The sequence below is a fragment of the Dunckerocampus dactyliophorus genome, chromosome 3 (assembly GCF_027744805.1).
Source record: "Dunckerocampus dactyliophorus isolate RoL2022-P2 chromosome 3, RoL_Ddac_1.1, whole genome shotgun sequence".
Taxonomy (NCBI): domain Eukaryota; kingdom Metazoa; phylum Chordata; class Actinopteri; order Syngnathiformes; family Syngnathidae; genus Dunckerocampus; species Dunckerocampus dactyliophorus.
Window position 1 is genome coordinate 14,954,375 of NC_072821.1, and position 21,967 is coordinate 14,976,341.

General features: G+C 38.9%; 1 protein-coding gene across 6 annotated transcripts; it reads left to right on the forward strand.

Annotated features, from left to right (window-relative positions):
- Positions 1-974: 974 nt before the first annotated feature.
- Positions 975-20,100, forward strand: stk33 (serine/threonine kinase 33). Of its 6 annotated transcripts, none has more exons than XM_054772005.1 (14): positions 975-1,037; positions 12,267-12,371; positions 12,766-12,879; positions 12,964-13,068; positions 13,161-13,299; positions 14,275-14,357; positions 14,874-14,961; positions 15,050-15,125; positions 15,195-15,307; positions 15,444-15,529; positions 15,617-15,689; positions 16,881-17,023; positions 17,516-17,596; positions 17,804-20,100. In XM_054772005.1, exons 2-14 carry the CDS (start codon positions 12,267-12,269, stop codon positions 17,936-17,938), a joined length of 1,341 nt encoding a protein of 446 aa, XP_054627980.1. In that variant the 5' UTR covers positions 975-1,037; the 3' UTR covers positions 17,939-20,100. The 6 variants fall into 6 exon arrangements, with proteins under 6 accessions (XP_054627980.1, XP_054627984.1, XP_054627982.1 ...); XM_054772007.1 differs by lacking the exon at positions 975-1,037 and adding an exon at positions 6,631-6,829; XM_054772006.1 differs by lacking the exon at positions 975-1,037 and adding an exon at positions 7,124-7,139.
- The last annotated feature ends 1,867 nt before the right edge of the window (positions 20,101-21,967 follow it).

The following is a 21,967-nucleotide window of genomic DNA, read 5'->3' on the forward strand; positions in this document are numbered from 1 at the left end:
AGTCCCTTACGAAGATATTCTGTAATTAAAAATGGTGACTGTAATTGAACGCTGTACTCACTTTTGTGAGACGCTGTACTGTATATGCTTAGTACTTTAGTGACCCAGTGCGCTTGGGTACCTGGGAAGTATTTAGCACAGTGTGGGACGTCAAATTATGACACATTTTCTCACTGGGTGCCCTTTTTTGATTTGATAACCTGTGCACGTGACCCTACCATAGACATAGATAGACGCCCGGCCCATCGAGTGGGTTTGTCCACTGCTGCGATACGTCAACGTCGCCGCTATTTTGGATGTAAATGAATACAAGTAAACGTATCTACTTTCAGAAAGCGCCTCTCTACAAACAAATTTAAGTTAATGCCTCTCGTTTATACATTCACACACGCACTAATATACTATAATATACCTGGGAAACAGGAGAGGATCAAATACATTGTTTTTGGTGCCTAACTGTTTCCGAAGTATATTAGTGCGCGTGTGAATGTATAAACGAGAGGAATTTATGCGCTTCATGAAAGTAAGTTAATTTACTTGTATTCATTTACAATGCAGCCTTGCCACATCCTACAGTATAAGGCGGCGACGTTGACGCTCGCGCGGCGTCTACCTATATACAGGTAAAGTATATCTAAGGACACCACTATAGCCTTCAGAAAAAAAGTAAAAAACAATTAAGGTTTGTATACAGTGGACTGACCACTACAAAAATATTGTAGCTATTGGGGGACACAGCGCAAAACCTGACTGGTGAGCCTCATGCAAGAACACAAAGAAAATACAAATGAGAACGGCGTCAAAATGACCTTACAGTAATAATTTTGTCCGCGAGATGGCGACAAATGACCAGGACAAAAGTTTAATGCAGCGACGGTAGGCTGTCGTCTGGATTGTTTTAGCGTGCATTGCCAAGTGAGGGCGCTGTAAACAACACAGCCACTTGGAAGTGGCCTGCTTGAGTTGACGTTTGTCCCTCTTCATTTCCCGTAGTCAACCCTCGTTTTAAGACTTTCAAAGATGATCTATCCCACAAGGTAAGCCACATTTGTTGGTGTCTTTCGTGATTTATATGTATGTGTGATCTGTTAAACTTGTAAACGCCTGAAGCATTCGTTCTGTTGTTCTGCTTCACCACACGTTGCTATGACGACGCGTGCCAGACAACTCCTGATTAACCTCCAGTTTGGAAACTGAACATGACTTCGAAGATGTTGTTCACTCTCCTTAAGGAATGTCCACAAACTTGGTGATTAACGTTACTGTACACAGCCAAATGTTTTCATTGGAGAACGTTTGAATGATTTATAAGTAAAGCTGGAGGCTGCTGCGGGAATGTGAGTTGATATGAATGTGCTGACTTCTCTGGCTTGTCATTGCAATGGAATTGGACTTGTTTCTGCCACTGCCCACATTTCTCCACACGTCTGCCCTCGTTGCGTCCCAAGGCTGAGCCCAGCGAGGGCACAGATTGGCTTTAACCGGGATTAAACCAATGAGAAAAAAATTTGAATTTGCTGGCCCTTATCTTCCAGCAACATGTGGAGGGCTCTGAGCAAATGGCACAAGTTGATCTTTCGCTTCCCTTTTGGCAAAGCGTGTTTTCATGCCAGATGACACTTATCAAACATGGCCACTAGAAACAGGAAAATCTTGAAGGGGCCTGTAAATGAATTGTTTTGGGGAGACTGTGCTTATTTGGGTGCTTGCTGTGTAACATCAGGCACAGCTGCACGATACAATGAAATCCAATTCACAAGCTGTAACAAAACAAAAATATTCAACAAAGATAATTATTCTCAGATATCAGAACCAAACTTTATTGCTGCAAGTCTGCATTCCGAGTACACAGCTATATAAAATATGATTTTGTATGGACCGAATTAGTGTCTATAAACATGCAGAACACAACCAATTGCACATATGCTGTTTATATGTAAAGTAAACAGATAAAAAAAAAAAATCTGATTTTTCTGAGGTAAAAAAAAATGACACTGCCAAAAGAAACACTTCTGCTAGAGGAAAATCATGATTATCCATCCATTTTCTATACCGCTTATCCTCATTAGGGCCATCGGTGAATTGGAGCCTATCCCAAATGATTTTGAGAATGACGAAGGGTACACCACCCTGGACTGGGTGGTCATCAGTCATTTATGGGACACATATAGACAAACAACCATTCACACTAATGGATAATTCAGAGTCTACAACGAACTTAACATGCATGTTTTTGGGATGTGGGAGGAAGCCAAGGTACAGTCGTACCTCGCCACTTCACAATTCTAATTTTGCGGCTTCACTCTATCACGTAAAAAAAAATAAAAAAAGTAAATGATCGCTGTTTCGTGGTTGAATACGGCCTATTATTAGTAAAAATGTGCATATTTTAGCAAATTTAACGTATTCTTGGCCTAAATGAAGCATTTTAAGCATACATACGCAAAATACAAATACAGCAATCCCTCGTTTATCGCGGTTAATTGGTTCCAGACCTGACTGTAATAAGTCGATTTCGGTGAAGTAGGATTCAGTATTAATAAACGAAATATTTTCGTAGTGAGATCATAGAAAACCCGTTTATGACTTTCTAATCTCTTGATTTCTTGATTTTTACCATTATTAGAGCCCTGTAGATATGAAATAACCCCCTGTACTCCTTTACACTCATATTACCCAATATAGTAGATATAATCAGAGAAAATAAACAATCTAAGACATAAGCAAGACTCGTGCTTGGGTGTGTTTCATTAAATGTCTTCCGGACTTGTGAAAAAGAAGTGACATCGGGGATTCAGAGTTGAGTGGGTTAGCTGGAGTACGGCTGCAACACTAGCCAGTGTTATTATTCTAATACTAATGATGACTATTATTATAATTATTATGCTATTATTGTGCCTGTTATGACATAATAACTTATACAATAACAAAAGCCTGTCGTTGGAGATCAAGTCTGGTGCGCGTTAAAAGTGTCACCTCGCCAGTAGTACAGTTCATCAATGTCTTGTATTTCTCTGTATTTGTGTTTTAGTTCCTTAAAACATTTTTATGCTTGAAAATGCTTAATTTAGGCCAAGAATACATAACATTTGCTGAAGTGTGCATTTTCTGGATTAACAGGCCGTATTCAACCACGAAACAACGATCATTTATTAATTTTGGAAAAAATGCGATACCGTCAGTAACCTACCGTATGTTCGAACCGTGATGTGTGGGACTACTGTGTCAGTCATTCAGAAGATGCATTTAAAGACGTGATATGTAGTATTCTACACTGGTCACAGGTTAGCAGCAATGTTACTGTGGCCACAGGTGTATTATGCAGTTCTGAGCTGCTGTTTAGAGTGTGGGCTATAGAGGGTAGTGATGTTCTACATGCTGGGTTAGGGCTCGCTTTTGTCACGTCTTGGCATGGTGGTGTTGTTGCCATGACCTCAGAGATGCAGAGATGAGACCCGATTGCAGGTAAAATGTATACTTTTAATAAATGCTGCGGTGCAGTGGCAGGAATCCAACACTGACAGGCTTACAGCACATGTAGAGCACGTATGACGCACAACGCACCAACATCTCAAAGACACCGAAGGCTGAACTAAATAATCAAACATGAAATGAGATGCAGGTGCCAAGGAGCAGGAAAGTAAAGGCGCACGAACAGAACAGAACAGGAAGTAACTACAAAATAAGAGCATAGAACTGGAACTAATGCATAAAAGATCAACATAAGCAAGCTGTCACGCAGACAAACACCCAGGGTGTGACACCTTTTGGGAAATAAGTCTGTAGAAGAAGAGAATTAGGAAGTGTTGCACTGTTCATGTGTGTTTTGAGCCTCTGCCTGTAAGACATAGTGCCCTGTGTCTATATCACATAAAAACGGTAAAAACGGTAACTTACAGCCATCCTAACGTGGTGTCATTCATTCACACATTGTCCTAAAAAAAAAAAAAGGAACTTTCCCAATGCTAATGTGTGAGTCTATATTATCTTATTTATGCCTAACATGTCTTATTTTCTGTTATCATTTCTACTACATTGAGTAATACGAGTGTAAAGGTGACTATAGGGGTGTTAGTTCACGTCTAAAGAGCTTTAATAATGTTAAAAAACATTTTAAAAGGTTGTGAACAGGTTTTCTATGCTTTAACTACAAAAATAACCAATAGAATAATTAAATAATTAATCAATTAACTATGACAAACGAGGGATTACTGTACCTGGAGAAAACTCATGCAAGCACAGGTAGAACACGAAAACTCCAGAGGCGTTCCAACAGAGAGTCGCCTGATGCCACATATAGACTGTCGTCCTGTGGAAAACTGCTGTTTCTATTCCACCCCTCTTAATAACGTAACAAAAACTCTTACAGCGTTTTGTTTCTTTCCTCATCCCCCCATAAACTGTAGCTAAAAATGTAATTTTGTGGCTCATTCGAAAGCCTACTCGGTATGATGAATTATGTATACGGCAATATATTGCATCAAATTAGATTGTAGTAGTGTACCTAATGAAGTGTCTGCTACATTTCCCCCAGTGATGGTTCCAGTGTTATGTCCACGCTGTATCAGATTTAGACGGCAAGCTTTGATAATCTGCCTGCTTGATATTAGGTTTCACCTCATCACTTGGTGCCGAAGATGAGTGCTATATTTGCATTCTAAACATGCAATTTCTTGCCTCATCAGGTAATGTAATTCCATGCTTCATTAGGACTGTGAAGTTTATCATTTGTCATCAAAGCCAAGCTGTCAATAAATGATTAAGTTCCACATGTGGAAAATGTAACTTCTGGACTCCAGCAAAATTGATTGAGCTTACACGTTAATTGCAGTTAGGAAGAGAGACTTTGTTTGATGTCTCTGCTATATTTTAGTCACTGCTCCTTACAGCCAAAGTACTGCTATGCATTTAACTATTAAAGAAAACAAACCTCTTGAGAGTCTGTACAATAATTAAAGTGTTAGCTCAATAATGTGACTGAGATTGAAAAGCAGTGACTGGTAAAAGTTTGCATCAGTTCCATATTCCAGATGGGATTATGTCAGCACTGACATTTGGTATGCTTAGCTTGTTCAATCATAGTTACTGGAGACTCTAAATTGTCTATATTTGTGAATGTGAGTGTGAATGGTTGTTTGTCTATATGTGCCCTGTGATTGACCGGTGCTCCCGCCTCTCGCCCAGAGTCAGATGAGATCCAGGCTCCAGCTCCCGCGACCCTGAAATGGATAAGCAGTAAAAAAAATGAATGAATGCGCTAAAAATGTGTGCATTATCCTGAGTTGGTGGAGAAGAAAGGTCACTAACGATCAAGGCTAGCCGTTATAGGTTGTATTTGTTCCTAAGTGACACTGTGTGCTTTCACAATAATATCTCCCACGCTCAGCCAGTACAATGCTTTTTCAACCTTTGAGTGCAAATAAGCAGAAATTGCCGTGTGACAGGATGATTGAGAGAGTATGGACTTGACTTGTGATGAAGCATCCCCTCTAATTACTTCCTGCTGAAACTGGAGATGACACAGAGCCCGGTTTTGAGTCTGCTTGGCGCTGCGCTCATGTTTGCTCTTCTCTTCTGTGTTTCTTTCTGCACGGGAACAAACACTATTAGGGTTTGACATCTGTGCTCGTACTCTTTGCTGCTTTTGGGTCAGTAAGGGCACAAACAACTGCATTTGTATTATATAGAATAAATAAAACAAAATCACATCAACAAAATAACTGTTGTGTTGTTATCAAGCACTTTCATTTTAGTACCGTTCTTCAACCAATGTCCCATTTTGTGCTAAAACACAAGCTATTAAGGAAGAACAATGTTCATTAATAATACTTATAAATCATTAAATACCATACCGAATTAATTAGAACTAGAACTAATGAATTAGTTTCATATTTTTGAAAGCTCATTTATTTCAGTCGTTCAGTTTAAAAAAGTGAAGCTCTTATATTCTATAGATTCACTACACACAGTGAGATATTTTAAGAGTGAAATATTTTAATGTAAATTTTCAATTATGTTGATGATTATAGTGTGATATTAACTAAATAAAAAAAATTCAGTATCTCATAAAATGTGAAAAATTGTCATAACATGCAACATTGTAAACTTTGGTTCGCATGAATAAAACAAGGAACTGCAAAAGCTTCCTGAGCTTTTAATTGGTCTCTGTCTTAATAGAACTCCTGAACTCAATTAACTTTTGCACGATATTCAAATGTATTGAGCTGTTATGTTATTTAGCCTGGACAGAGCAGATCTATACTACGACATAAAAAAATTACTGTCAATCATTTTCAAAACTGTATTATTTTTCTAAAGTACATTTTTGATACTGCTCTTGTATTGTTATTGTGTGTATTCTAATGCTGTGGCTAGTGAGTGCATTATTTTTAATAATAACGTCAAATGAATGGGGAGTGGCAGGTAGCACTTTCTTACCTAGTTAGTGGCATTAGTAGACAGTCGGTACGTTATCACCTTCGTTACCTCACTGGAACGCCGTTAGCTCTTTTATGAAAATCTGATTGTGGAAAATAAACAACATTCAGCTGACTTGACGTACGTGGAGGCTACGTCACCACTTTCTTTCGTTTGTTCTTTTTGATCGCAGCCCCTCCACTCGTCACAGCACACAGAGGCACATACTGTAGCTTCTCATGTTGCTAGATTGTCTTTGTTTTGGGACCATATCTACAAGACTCATGCTTTCCTTGCTTTGTGCTAATGTCCAAGCTGCAGTGTTCATTCATAAAGAGTAAAACATGCCATCATTTCGGCGTTCTCATAGCGGGGTCGTAGTTTTAGAGGAAAGCAGGCAAAACCAACGCCGGTAGGTGGATGCTTCCTCTAAACACATCAGCTTGCTACTATTTACCTGCAACGTGACACGTCTAGTGCTGTGTAAATAGTTTTGTTTCCCTTAATTGCTTTGGGAAAGACACCCGCACAAGAAACGAAAGGCACCATTAGAAATAAATACACGACAGGTCATTCGTCGAGGGGTCTGTCTGTCAAACCGATTAGCCAATTATATTAAAAAACCGAATGACGTAATGTGTGAGCATTATTGCCGCTCCTTCCCCAAATCCTAACTTGACAGGGCAACTTCAAAGATGCCGTCAAGGCGTACTCTTACGGAGGTAAGTTGACGTGCTAACATAATATTTGCATTTTACTTGGGTGAAGAATATATTTTGTCTTTATTGAATGACTGTGGAATAGAATAGGATAGAACAGAAAGAGCCTGTTGTCGTCCCACAATGTGTCAATTCAGGAACGTAATAATGAATGTGCTCCCCCTCAGTCCAACAATGATCAAACCCTTTACTGCGTTTAAGTCAGAAAAGTTATTAAAGCAAATTGCATTTAATGCCCGTGTGCACTACAATTATAGTCATTTTGTTGCACGCACTTCAGAGTGGAGATGAAATGTAGTCTTTTTTTCACAACTTATTGTTCATTTCTAACAATGATTTAGCAGTATACTATGCCTTTCTTTCATAATATTAGTTAATTAACTGTTATCATTACCTTCCATTACTAATTCAGATAATCAAATGACATGGTTCAACAGCAGGGGTTTCCAAAGTGTGGCTCGGGGATCATTTTTGCCTGGCGACTTGATTACTGGCCTGCGGAACATTGTAGAAATAGAATTAAACACTAAAAAACAGCAAAAATGGGAAAAATAGAGCAAAAAAGCACAATGTAAAGAGAAAAGCAGAAATGCAATGAAAAAGGTTTTTATTTTTTTTAGGGTTTTTTTCAAAATAATAATAATAAAATAAAAATATCAAAGTGCCTCCCGGCATCCTTTTTTTTTTTTTTTCTGTATGCGGCTCTCGGCTGAAAAAGTTTTGACACCCCTGTTCTACTGCATTATTAGTGTGGCGTTCAGTTTGATGCAAGTTACCAAATATGGTCTCTTGATGAATAAAAGGCTGAAAATAATGCTACGTGTAACACATGAATTTGGAAATACAGTGGATTCCCACACATTTGTGATTCAGCATTCACGGTCCTGCATAATCACAGATATTTGGTCAAACAATGTTTGATAATTTTGTTTGAAATAAATAGGCTCTTTTTTTCCGTGGTAAAAACATCTCACACTCCATAAGTTGGTAATAATTTATAAATACTTGATAATACAGGTAACAGTACAACATACTATTTTTTTTGCATTATGTAATCTTTATGCTTCACTGATGTTTTTTGTCAAGCATTGAGATGTCACACTTGGTTTGGCGTGGCGGTCCTTGAACACACCACAGTGCTCGCACCATAGGGAAGTGTGCCATGTGTCAAAAAAATACATTTTTATTGTCACATTGCTGGTGGTAACCCCTGCAAAAAGCAGGGATCTGCTATACTGCATATACAGTTACACTTTAAATTATTCCATCTTTATTGTTAATAACATTTATTTCAACAGATAAATAAATACCAGTAGTTAACAGTGACCCTTTGTTACATTAGATGTATTGTTTTTTTTTTTATTGCAAACTACTGCAAGTTTAGTAGAATTGACAATTTTTGTACAACTGTATCTTGTAAACAGTGTTTACATGCTTCTTTTGCCTGTAAACACTGTTACAGTGTTCATCATGATTTCTTAACACAAGCCAATTATTTTTATTATTGTCAGGGTTTCCTGTTGTGTTTTCTGAAGCTGTGGTGGTGGGCTGCATTGGACTAAATTGGACCTAAATGTATTTTGATGCCTGTTTTAGAGTAAAACAAATACATGGGAAATGAATTGTTCAATATTATATTTTTTTATTCAAAATAATACAATTAACAAAATAACAATGTAAATATTTTTGTTATAGAAATGTATCCTGTATAAAGATTAAAAATTCAGAGTCCAGGGTCACGATAGGACAGTTGTATCCAAGTTGCAGGACCATTAAAACTACTTTGACAAAAGAAAGGAGGCGTGAGCTATTTGTGTTTTATGTGATTCACAACCTTTAAATTGTACTCTAAATTGTACTTTATTTACAAAGCACATCTTCACTCAGTGTGCTCAATTGTCATTAAATACAGGCGAATAGAACACTTATAAAACTACTAAGAGGTGAAGCACATATTCTTGGGTGAAGTACTCAAGATCAGCTGCTGAGTTACTGCTTGCACACAAGCTACCTGTTGAAGACCCCTGTGATAGCGTCACTATCTTAAAGCTGGACACAGTACGTGTTTATGTTGAACAACTTAGACACTCAACTAGTGTTTTCAAGACAAGCCATAAGTATTATAATGATAACGAGCTAGCTAGCTAGCTACCGCCAGAGAGGCAAAATGTGTAAGCAAAGATGCCACAAAGGTGAATGAGATTGAAACATGAGCGATCACACACACTGGCATGGGTAGGCCTAGCTTGTGACAAGCTGTCGTCAAATGACTACACATTTTACGGACTATTTTTCAATAGATGATAAGGACCAAAGTGAACATCAACACAAGACGCGGAAGTTTATCTGGTCACACATACGCAAGGGGCGAGCCGCCAACATGGCAGACAGGCGATTCCAGTGCATGTTTATCAAAATAAAACGCAGTGAGACATTTTACATGAAACAACATATTTAAAATTGATGTTTTAAACTGTTTTCAAACTAATTGTGGTCAATATGTGTATATATGTATTTATATAGCATATACATACAGTATATCCATTTATACAACATTTTACTTAAGATTGTTCTCAAGTAAAAAAAAAACAACCTCATTTTAAGGTGTGGCGGCTTTTATTTTGTAGTGGTGCACCGCCACAATCAATTACATTTTGCGGAAACCCTGATTATGCCAAATTATATTGCAGTATATAATGAGTACATCAATTGGACTCCACTTCACTAGCATTCAAAACATGTGATTACCCTATTTTCTCATTTTAATATTGTTGTTGTGCCTTTTCCGGAAATGCTGCCACTGGTTAAAGTGGTCCCTAAGGTTAGGGATTTATGACCTCTCATATTACTTTGGCTCGCACAACGCACATACGTTGAAAGATATGAATGAAATTATGTTTACATTCTACTTCTTGTGCTGCTGTAATTTTAATGACGTAGTTACAGGGAATTGGAGTAACATGTCGTGATTGGAGAATCGTTGAGAATCTGGGTCTAAAGAGCATACCACCTCATCCTTAGTGACAGCAGAAGTACAGTAGATAGAACCCACCTCATCTAAGCCCATCCCTCCTGATACATTCTCTGCTGATACACTCATCACATGCATCTACCTACCACAAATGAGATATGATTGTGGTGATTGAAATTTCCAGAGGCTGTCACAATCATTTTGATTTGAAAATAGACAGGAGATAATGGGAGAGACAGGCCTGTTATTAGAGCCCTGTCAGGGCTAAAATGATGCACCAAAGTGAAGAGGTTAAAGACACAGCTTCCTTGTTAATAATTAATTGCTGTGCGTGTGGTGGATCCACTTCATTGCTCCCAGTCATCACTTGATAATTGCTTTACATTTAATTTGGCTACAGAGACTGTTTTTCAAGGTGGTTAAATTGCACTTCAAGTTAATATGGTCTCAGACAGAGACAGCAGTTTGGTCATAGACCAGTGATTAAAAAAATGACAAGGTAGACTAAAGGTATTAAGTCAGTGATTGAGTTAGAGTTGCTCATTTAATTAACACAACTAACCTAACGTAGAAATGTCATGTGTGCTGATAAAAAGAAGCGAATATAGTGTAGTAGCAAAAGTCAATATTCTGGTTATCATATACAGTAGTCTTTAAAGTGCTGCATGACATATTTCCATCCATCCATCCATCCATTTTCTATACCGCTTCTCCTCATTAGTGTTGCGGGGGCAGCTGACTTCGGGCGACAGGCGGGGTACACCCTGGACTGGTTGCCAGCCAATCGCAGGGCGCATATAGACAAACAACCATTCACACTCACATTCATACCTATGGGCAGTTTAGAGTCACCTATTAACCTAACATGCATGTTTTTGGAATGTGGGAGGAAACCGGAGTACCCGGAGAAAACCCACGCGTGCACGGGAAGAACATGCAGAATCGAACCCAGGTCTTCCTGATCTCCAGACTGTGACTGTGTGGCCAACATGCTAACCACTAGACCACCGTGCGGCCGACATATTGCCATACGACAGAAAAATAAATACACGCGCAGTTCTACTTGTATTTGACCACATTTTAATGTTGCACTTCAAACGCTGCGCTTTTTGAGTGAGCTAAAAGTCATATTTGAAACATTGTAGTTGGTAAAGGGAGAGTTCAGATTTTTTGACATGAATGAATGTTGTATGACATCTCTACCAGTAGTGTAGTGCATCAACCGTGACTTATCCCCCATTTCGTCCCGTGAGCTCAGATCTGGTCGGATTTCAGTAATGAGGAATGTAGTTCCGGTTAGTTGCTGGGGGCATTTAAGTAAAAGCGTTTCGCTTCTGAAAACAATATGCATTCAAGAGAGTAATACATTTCCATCACAAAAATGCCTCCTCGAAAATATCAGACCTCACAATCGCTCGGCGTTACTTTCTCTCTTCCGTCATGTCACAGCGCACTGTCGCCTATCCATTGCTGTGTATGTGTTCCACGGCGGATGAAGAGTCTCGCATCGCAGTGGTTTCGGCAGCGGCGAGCAGCATTTTCTCACGTCTTCATTCTCGCATGTAAACACTGTAGTCTGTGCGTCATGACCCTCGAAGTGACTGCACCCTCACTGGTACTCCTTTCAAGAGAATGACCCGTATCTAAAAACATGACTAAAACATAAAACTTTTAAATAAAATATCAAAAATCACTCCACACTCTTTACTGCTCTCTGCTATTACCATATCTAACTTTTAATAATAATAATAATTTCTTGTGTCCGACCTGTAGGTTGATCATTAAAATTCAAACGAATGCTTGAACTTTTTTGAGAGCGTTTAAACAAGAGAGAAATGTGAGAAAATGTTATTGCCTGTCTGAGAAAAGTGTATAAAGTGTGTGGTGTGGGGTTTTACAGCCTTAAAACATATAATAATTGTAAACAAATGAAGTTGGCTACTTTGCAGATTTCACTTATTGCAGGCTATTTTGGGAAATGAGGGAACACTGTACATGATTCTCACCCATATAAAATGCATCTGACAGCACCAACAACACAAAAACAGATAATGTAGAGTCTACTACAACACCATACAATTTTTTTAGTAACTGACTAGGAAAATGATTTTGGTCAATTAAGACTTGACAAGAAAAAAACACTTTTGCTTCTTCTCTAGATGGCCGAGGCAGCGTTTAGTGGGTTAGGGAAAAACACAACATCCAGGGGCATCGCAGAGAGGGACGTGCCTCACATACGTCTGGTTGGCGATGCCGATGTGGAGGTAAAGACAGCTTGTTTACATAAATCTGTCACACTCTCAATGTTTACGTCTGCAGTATGCACTATTTGTATTAAAAGATGATCAAAGTTCATTTTGCTGCTGTATAGCTCACTACAGTATACTAATAAATTTAACTTCTCCCTTATTCAACACACACAAAGCACACAATTGGTTAGCCTTGCATGCACACAGATAATGAGTAAGTTAATTAGACCTGAGATTGAAACCAACTGCAGCAGCAAACTCATCATTTGTAACTTGAATTAATATGACTACATTATGTGGCTCCAGAGGAAAAAAAAAATAAGAGTTCATTTTCAGGGTATGTTTTTATGTTTACGTGCAAGTGGTTAGCAAGAGGAGATTATGAATTATATAGTTTGTCACCCCATAGGATATATACGTATTTGGAAAAAAGTTGGGCCATGGTAGTTATGGGGTGGTGTATGAAGCCATGCACATTAAGACACAGACCCAATGGGCCATCAAGACTGTTTGCAAGGCAGAGGTGAGTGGTTCTGATGGCATACAATTAAAGAGTGGATGTTTTGGACAGGAACAGCCACTGTGATTTAACTGTGTATCCTTTCAGCCAGGAAGTACAAAAATCAAGATGCTGGAGCAGGAAATCAAAATACTCAAACAAGTGGACCACCCTCACATATTACGTCTGGAGGAGATCTATGAAACCGCTCAGGTAAGTAAGCCTTGCCGTCATTTACATCTACCATCTACAACATCACAGGCATTTACAGATTAGGTGCTGAGATGCATCTCTACTTTTTTAAGATGACATATTTGGTTACTGAGCTGTGTGTTGGAGGGGAACTGAAGCAGGTGTTACATCAGAAAAAGTTCTTTCCAGAGGAGGAAGCAAGACACATCATCGGCTGCTTAGCTGACGCCATCACCTACCTTCACAAAAAGAGTAACACATTTCTCTTGATTCTAAAATACTTAAATTTTGTTCATTTGTAAACTAAGATATCGTGTTGCACATACAAAAACTTTAGTCACAGGTGAAATTGAGTGAAAAACAAGTGAAAGTAGCCCATGGTCCATTTCTAATGCGCTTTCTGCTGGAATATTTTGTTCTAATACCATATTTCCTCAGTTCAATTCATCTGGTTACTTGGCTCCTTTAAAAAATGGCATAGGAAAACAAACATTTTAATTACCGGTACATCTGTTTTATTGAGAAGTGCTGCATCCTCACGTAATATTAAAGTCTGTGTTCATAATCAATAAACAATTTTAATAAGTGCCATTTCATGTATCTGACAGTGTGGGGACCAATACTTACTAATAGGTGTATTTATTTTTCTGAACAGAAAATCGCAATGTGCTCTACTAATGATGTAGCAAGGGACTGCTTTTCAGTTGTGTATAGTCCCACAGGGTTCTTTGACAGCCTCAATAGTCATCTGCTATTGTTACTTAATATTTGTTCTCAGTCTTTGATTAGCAGTCATAGTTATTGCAATTTCAGACCGTATGTTACACGGTCATTTGGCAACAATAACCAGTAATTTTAGCTCTGAAATCATTTTGATGGCACACTGGCCTGTCACATGGAGAATAGCATCTCTCATCGACATGGCGATCTCCTGCATCACCGACTTCAGAGGTCCATAATATTGGTACCTCACTTGTTAACATCGCTATCAAGACAGCATGGTGGTTAAAATGAATTCTCACCTATTTACTTTAGATTTTAAATATGTTATGCATTATATAGTAAGTATTGCACTATGTTGGGATATGGCATGGTGCTTGCACAGTAGATTGTTTATGTGGAAAGAGCATGTCACCTGCTTGTTGTTGATAAAGAAACTAATGTGTTGTAAGCTATATCGAAACCCATCGTGATTGTATGTGTAATAATATGCTTTATTAACTACAGACATAATGCACCGGGATTTGAAACTTGAGAACATTCTTGTGAAAAATTCTCTTGATGACAACAGTGGCAGGCTTGATATCAAGGTAAGGTCACATTTATGCTGAAACTTTCCAACTGCTTCTTTGTTTGCGCTCTTACAAATCTCGGGTTGGAAAATGTTTCACCCACAATCTCCTCTCTATTTAGCGCTTTAACTATACCTCATTAGGACAGCCTCCCTCTGGTTTTGACCACCTGCACAAAGTAAGGCGGCAGTACCTTGAAAACAAATGACCAGCTGAGCCCAGCATGTAGAGAGATGATCACAAGCCAACCAATGCAGCATGCAGGCAAAAAAAGGGGGCTTGGCTACATTACATTTCCAAACATATCATTATCAAGAAATATGCACACATTGATTTTAAAATCAGTTGAATGGCATAATTGCTGGTAATCTGGAGAAAAGAATCTATGGATCACCTACTTTTAAGTGGTCGATGATATAGGTAGATCAGCGTGCTTGTGCTAATGTTACTGTTTAGAGTTGTGTGCTCACGTTTGAGGCTTTGCAACACACTAAACACAGACATTAATGAAGTTATTTGTTTTTTTCCATCTAGGTGGCAGATTTTGGATTATCAGTGAAGACTTTGGGTGTTGGAAGTGAAAACATTCTGTCAGAAGTTTGCGGGACTCCAATCTATATGGGTATGAGAACTGAATCATCTTATGATGATTAGAATGATTTTAACAGAATGAAATATTATGTGAAATGATTTCATGTCTCTAATTGCAGCTCCTGAAATGATGAGCCAACGTGGTTACACACACTGGATTGATATGTGGAGCGTAGGAGTCATTATGTATATTTTGTAAGTAGACACAAACTTCTTGCCCACATAAACTATTAATACATTAGTCTGACCCGTATCCTCTTGCAGGCTTTGTGGGGAGCCTCCGTTTGTGTCCAAAACAAAAGAAAGCCGCCTTAAGGAGATTAGAACAATAGGAGTCAGATTTTCTTCACCTATCTGGGACACAATCAGTGATGCAGGTGGCGCTTTATCTCCTATTTCATTTGTATACGGCTGCAAACTAAATGTAAATTGTGATTAAAAAAAGGAAATGTCGTGATGTGGAAATGTATACGCATACAAAGCCCAGAATGACCTGACTGAGTGTGTCAACAGCAAAAAGAGTAGTGACGTGCCTGCTGAAGGAAAACCCTGCATACCGCATGTCAGCTAATCAGCTGCGCGACAACCCGTGGATTACAGTAAGACACCCTACGCTTCTTCCTCCATTTGTAAGGGTGCCCACGTGAATGTCACCAGGAGCACTCACAAGGCGCTTTGTTCAACAGGGTGACACTAACACGCCCGCAGTGCCCCTCAATGCACTCGAGATGATGCACAACTTCCAGGAGCAGGAGAAGAGTAAGACCATTTAACTTCCAAATTGAAATTACCATAATACAAATCTCCCTGATCAGCACTGAATATCATTCATGACTACTTTTGTCATGATAGTTTTTTCATCATGTTTGGTTCCATTTAACTTCATCGTGATCTGTATATTTAACACATCACAACAGTCAGAGCTGAGGCAGTACATGAGAACTAGGTACACATGCAAGACTTGGCAAATTATGCCACGTTTCTAATGTTAAAATGTACAAATTATTATGATTTCAGCTGTAGACATACATTCATGGACCATAACATTAAGTACATCTCTACCTCTAATGGAATCCAATAATTGAGCTGTATTAAAAATAATAAGTGTTTTGACACTGCAAATGAGGTATTTAAAAATGTTTATTATTCTGGCTGCAGTTCGCAGTACTATAGCAATGCACTGAATCACACTGACAGCTGTTTCTAATATTATGCCCTCCATTTTTCAAAGTAAGATACCCGTAAAGGATTGTTCTCTTTCTAAAGGCAAAGAAAAGTAAATATAATCAATAGAGAGCATTTATATTGAAAATAAATAGTGAGAAATACATGCGAGAGAATAAAACATCATCATAGAATTTTGAGAAAGTCGATATTTCAGGAAGAGCAAATCAAGTTGTAATTAAAGATAAAATGCAACAGAAATTACTTGAGAATAGTGGATAGCATTACTTGAGAATTCCCCCCGAATCGCTCCAAGAGGTGGTGGAAAAGTTAACCTATTCATGTGAATGAGGCACGCTTTGATACACGGTGCGTTCACATTGCATTCACTACTAGTTCATGGAAATTATGTTATTATTATATTATTTTTAACATTTCAAAATTGTCCTGGTTCACTGACATGCAGTCCTGCACAGTTAACACATATTTTACACCTGTTAATGACCGCTTTACCCATTGGTATGTAAAATTGCCTACCACTGTGGGATAAAGTACGGGCAAATGTTAACGAGGCTTAATGCACGTGCATGTGTTACATCTTACATATTCAAAGCAGGAATGCACATGCATGTGTTACGTTTTACAAAGCAGGAAGAGGTGGGATATAATGCTATTTGTACTTTCAATTGTTGGCCCCCTGTAGGCCGCTGGAGGAATCTGTTGCCTACATGTGAACAAAGCATGGCGCTTGGAAGTCATGTACTGTAATGCTTCTGTTCACAACAGGTACACAGGAGCCCGAAGAAAACCAAGACTTGAATTCTGTTGCCAGGACTGCTTCACCATCTTCAACACAGGCTGAAAGCAATGGCATGAGCCACTCGCATCGAAATGACGCTTCCTGCATACCCTCAACATCCATTAAGCTGGTATTTAGTACCTTTAGTACCTCAGTCATTGAACCCCTGGACATGCATTTTCATAGTCACAATTTTTTCTAGCGCTCATGTTTGCTTTTCAGTCGTTATAAGATACTTTTTACATTGTGATTATACAGGCCACTGTGCTTTGCACTTCCAATGTGTAAACATAATTTGTCACTTTCCCAACGGTGACAGGTACAGCAACAGATAAAAACTGAAATTTCCTTTTAAAATGGACATCAATAAGACTAACTCTTATCTATGTAACATTAGATGCACCTACCCCACTAAAATAGGTTTTGTTTGCATACAGGATACAAGTGCATATTTTTGGTCATTTGACAAACACAACAGACTATAACTATAACCATATTAATTAAAAAAAAATGTTTGATGTCGTCCAATCTAAACTGAGCACTGTTCTCTGTATAAAAGCTACATTTTTGTTACAGTGAGTCCTGATTAATGACTGTTCTTTACTTGTATGTTTGTGTAAAGACTAAAGAGGGCAGTGGCCATCATCAACAAGAGAAACGTAAAAGCACACCTGCAGACCTGAATCAACCCACCACCCAACAGGTATGTTGTTGGTGTTTTCAGATTTGCTGTTCATCTTTTCAGAGGCACATGCAGTATTCTGTCCTTGCACCTTTGGCTACACCACTAGATGGTGCCAAATTCACCTTACACAGAAGACGCCGAGTGACAAGGCCATGTTGCTGTGTTTACATAAACATGATTGACAATTGTGTTATGTAATCTGAATATGAATCTTAATTCCTGCAGACTGGTGGGAAACCCTGCAAACAGTCCAGTGTAAAGTCGCGCAAGTGTCAACGTAAGACGAACGTCAACACGGTACAGAAAGCAGCCTCCCATCAAAATAGCCACAGATCTCCACCACCTCCTGTAAAAGTATGACTGGTTTTCAGAGACTTCTAGACTGAATAAGACTAAAGATGCCTCACATGACAAGGAAGGACCTCAGAAAGTAGATTGTGTTTCATGAAGAGATTATTTAATTATTAGTATTATCTAATTCTATGTTTTGCGTATTTAATTGTATGGTTTAGCAGGGAAGTGAATGAATAGTGCAATCTTGACTCATCTCGGCAATGAGTAGCGATACACGGGTGATGGCAGGGCCAAATAAATGTGTAATACTCTTAGAGGCCACTTTGTTATGTACACCTGCACATTCTAATAAGATTCAATACAAGAGCGATATCTTTTTGAAGATAAAGCTCATTATAATCTACATTGTCAGAGCTATTGATTTAATAATAAGTTTATTATTGTGGTTTGTAGTGGTGTACATGGTGTACTGCATCCTACATTATGTTATTAGGTATTATTGGAAGTTATGGAAAGTTCTTTCACTGCACCATGCACACCACTCCAAACCACAACCAAAATAATGTTGTGGCCAGTATAGAATATATCTACTGCATGGAAGCAGATCAATCTAGAATCTCTTGCATGTCCTATTTGTGCCAAAGGGCCTCGGTCTGTCGGACATTTGTGCAGATCTAATACACAAATGTTTACCTTTACAGCTATTGCTGTTGCCAGGCTGCCCAAACAATTCATGCATTTGTGGAGCATTCTTCTGGCTATTCAAATACACAGAAAAAACAACAATGGTGGCATCTCTGTTTACTATTTTAAAGGAACAAGTCAGATGAGGGGAAAAAGGAGCCACACAGCAAAGCTCTGTCCTTAACCTTTTATATTGTTAGTGTGGATAGCAGTTCTGAATGGACCTGCAAGCACCGAGATATTGTCCTGTGAATTAAAAAAAAAGGAACGATACCTGACAAGAGATGGCTGAGTACCTGAGATCAAAGGTCAAATCAGTACAAGGTACATCTTTTAAACCTTACAGATATTATTAAAGGTCTCCTATTATGGAAAATCTACTTTTTATACTTTTTTCTTACTTATAGTAATATGTGTACCTAGTTTACTTCTCTTTCAGGCTCCAATCTTGAGAGAAGCGGCACTCATCGGTCACTTTTCAAGTTCCGTGTTTTCATGACTTCATGAAGGAAAAGCTTTTTTCCTCATGGACATGATAGCACCTCGAACCTGCCCCCAGCTAGATGAGCCCACCCTCTGTATGCACCCACCTCTTCATGGTGGATAGCTTTGTATAAAAGCAGGCTTCGCTACACTTTGTAAAATAAAAACCATAGCTCTCCCAACTGGTCAGTCAGTAACAGACGTTGGTGCTCTGTTTGATCATTTTGTTTTGCTTCAGTGAATAGGCTAACCTGGCATGATGTTGCTGTTGAAAGGTGACTCTGATGTTAGCATTGTAGCTCACATAGCTAAGTTAGCTAGTGTTGCTAACATGTCCTCCTGTCCCACTCCTTAATGTTACGTTTTTGATCTTATCCTTCGCCGGGACTACAAAGTGCCCAGTCTGCCAAAGGACTTGCAAAAGAGTGCACAAATAGGAAAAAAAAATCCTACCCGACTCGAGCGATACCAGACATACATCTACGGTATTACGTTGAACAACTGTAGTTACAGCGTATACGTACAAAATGCTTACAGTGCACAGTAACGCTTCTGGCGGAGACAAGCGTGGACTAGTGATGTGCGGATTGATACTGAAATATTGATACATCCGATACCAGCTCTTTATAATCTACAATCGATTCAAAATATCGATACTTTGATACTTGAGTCATTTGAGGTAATGTATATTATTAACAGGAACACAGTGGAAACAATATTATTGAAATCTTGTCTAAATGATACGTGGTTGGTGAGGACTACCTTTTCTTCCGCCTGGGTGAGTGTGTGATGCGGAAGCGCAGCGGCACACTGCTCAAGTCAGTCGCCGTCTGTTGAAAAGATGGCCGATTGTAAACAGAGCCATGTGTGAGAGTGAATTGTGAAGTAGTTTTTATTCTTACAGTAGGTCTTAATTATAATTCATTTAAATGCTTTTATTATTTTACTTTAATTGTTTACACGAGTTTAACATATTTTATGTGATTTGTCCACTGTTTTTTTCTGCTGTTGTATATTAGCTTGTCTGTACCGCAATCCCTCAAAGTTTAAAATAAATAAATTACTCCATGTATGCTATGAACTGTGCTATAATTTTAAATACACTACTTGAAAAACATTATTTACATATTACTTATCACCTATTTGCACAAAGTGTCAGTATCACTACCAGATACCAGCCTCAATTTTTCTCAATATCGAATTGGAAAGAAAATCAGCTGTGTCGCGCATCACAAGTGTGACAAACACAGCTCAGTAGCATTAAAGCTACAGACACAAAAAACTACCGTATGTCACAAAGGTGAGTAAAGAAACGACACTTCGATACAATGTGAATTAGTCAGTGTACAGCCTGGATAACAGTGTTTGTTGTCCCCTCAAAATAACTTCACACACACTCATTAATGTCTCAACCGCTGGCAACATAAGTGGATACACTCCTCATCAAAGTATCCAAATTGTCTCCGATACTGTTTCCGATACTGTCTTTAACTTTCTTGAGCATGGAGTTCACTTGAGTTTCACAGGTTGCCTCTTGGATCCTCTTCCACTTCTCCATGATGTTAGACACTTTGCACTCTTCCACCGTCTGTTTGAGGACACCCCACAGATGCTCAGCAGGGTTTAGGCCCATCACCTTTCACCCTCAGCTTCTTTAACAAGGCAGTGATCGTCTTGGAGTTATGTTTGGGTTCCTTATTACGTTGGAAAACGGCCCTGCGGCTCAGTTTTCAAAGGGAGGGCATTATACTTTGCCACAATACATGTTGGCAATCATGTTTCCTTAAAGAACGGTGCTCCTTAGTGCCGACAGCACTCATGCAGCCCCATACCATGACACTTGCACCGCCTTGTCTGTAGACAAGACACACTTTGTACCCCTCAGCTGGTTGCCGCCACACACACTTAACACTGAACCAATTATCTTGGTTTAATCCACGTTCTTAGTCTGATTGTCTTCAGCAAACTATTTTGGCCTTTTTAGTTTTATTATCTTTAGAAGAGGCTTCCTTCTGAGATGACAGCCATGCAGGTCTTAGCATTGGCACGCCGACCCCTCACCCCTTTCAACCTCTGTAGCAAAGCTGGCAGCGCTCCTATGTTTATTTGACCAATACAACTTATGGATATGACGCCAAGCCTTCTTACCTTCTTTGATCAACCATGGCGAGGCCCGCTCTGCGTGGAACCTGTCCTGTTATGCGCCGTTTGGTCTTCGCAACCGTTCTCCAGCTCAATTTCAGTGTGTTGGCAATCTTCTTATAGCCTCTTTGTGTAAAGCAACATTTTTTTCCACATCCTCATAGAGTTCTTTGCCATGAAGTGCCATGATGAACTTCCAGTATGAGAGCATGTGAGCATGATAACACTAAACTTAACACATCTGCTCCCCATTCACACCTAACACCTTGTAACACTTAACGAGTCAAATGACCGCGGGGAGAAAAATGGCAAATTCAGCATAAGTGGTACAGTTTAACATAGCTGTGTACTCACTTTTCTTTGCCAGCGTTTTAGACATGAACGGTTGTGTGTTTAGTTATTTTGAGGTGACCGGAAATGTACACGGTTATACAAGTTGTACACGGACTACTTTACATTGGATGAAAAGGCTGTTTCTTTAGTGTTGTCCCATGAAAAGATACAATGACATATTAGCAGGAATGTTAGGCATGTACTCTTGTGAACTGTAAAAAGTTTTAAACTAAATTCCAGCATCAAGGATAGATTTTAGGCAATACACCATCAATAGACTGTTCTAGGATCTCTGACACTTGTTGAAAAATACGATATAACATGGGAAGTGTTAGTAATGAGTGATAGATGTTCAGTCTTGGCATTACTGTCTTATTATGATATCACATGACGTCCCACACAAGATGTCCCAGCTAGACAAGGTCAAAGGTCAATGTCACTACCTCTACCTAT

What these genes read in the sequence shown, in the direction of transcription:
- stk33 (XM_054772005.1), top strand. Translation starts at nt 12,267, where the DNA reads ATGGCCGAGGCAGCGTTTAGTGGGTTAGGGAAAAACACAACATCCAGG. An exon ending in CACCTACCTTCACAAAAAGA is followed by an intron (nt 13,300 to 14,274) that starts GTAACACATTTC and finishes TATTAACTACAG; the next exon opens with ACATAATGCACCGGGATTTG. An exon ending in ATCAACCCACCACCCAACAG is followed by an intron (nt 17,597 to 17,803) that starts GTATGTTGTTGG and finishes TAATTCCTGCAG; the next exon opens with ACTGGTGGGAAACCCTGCAA.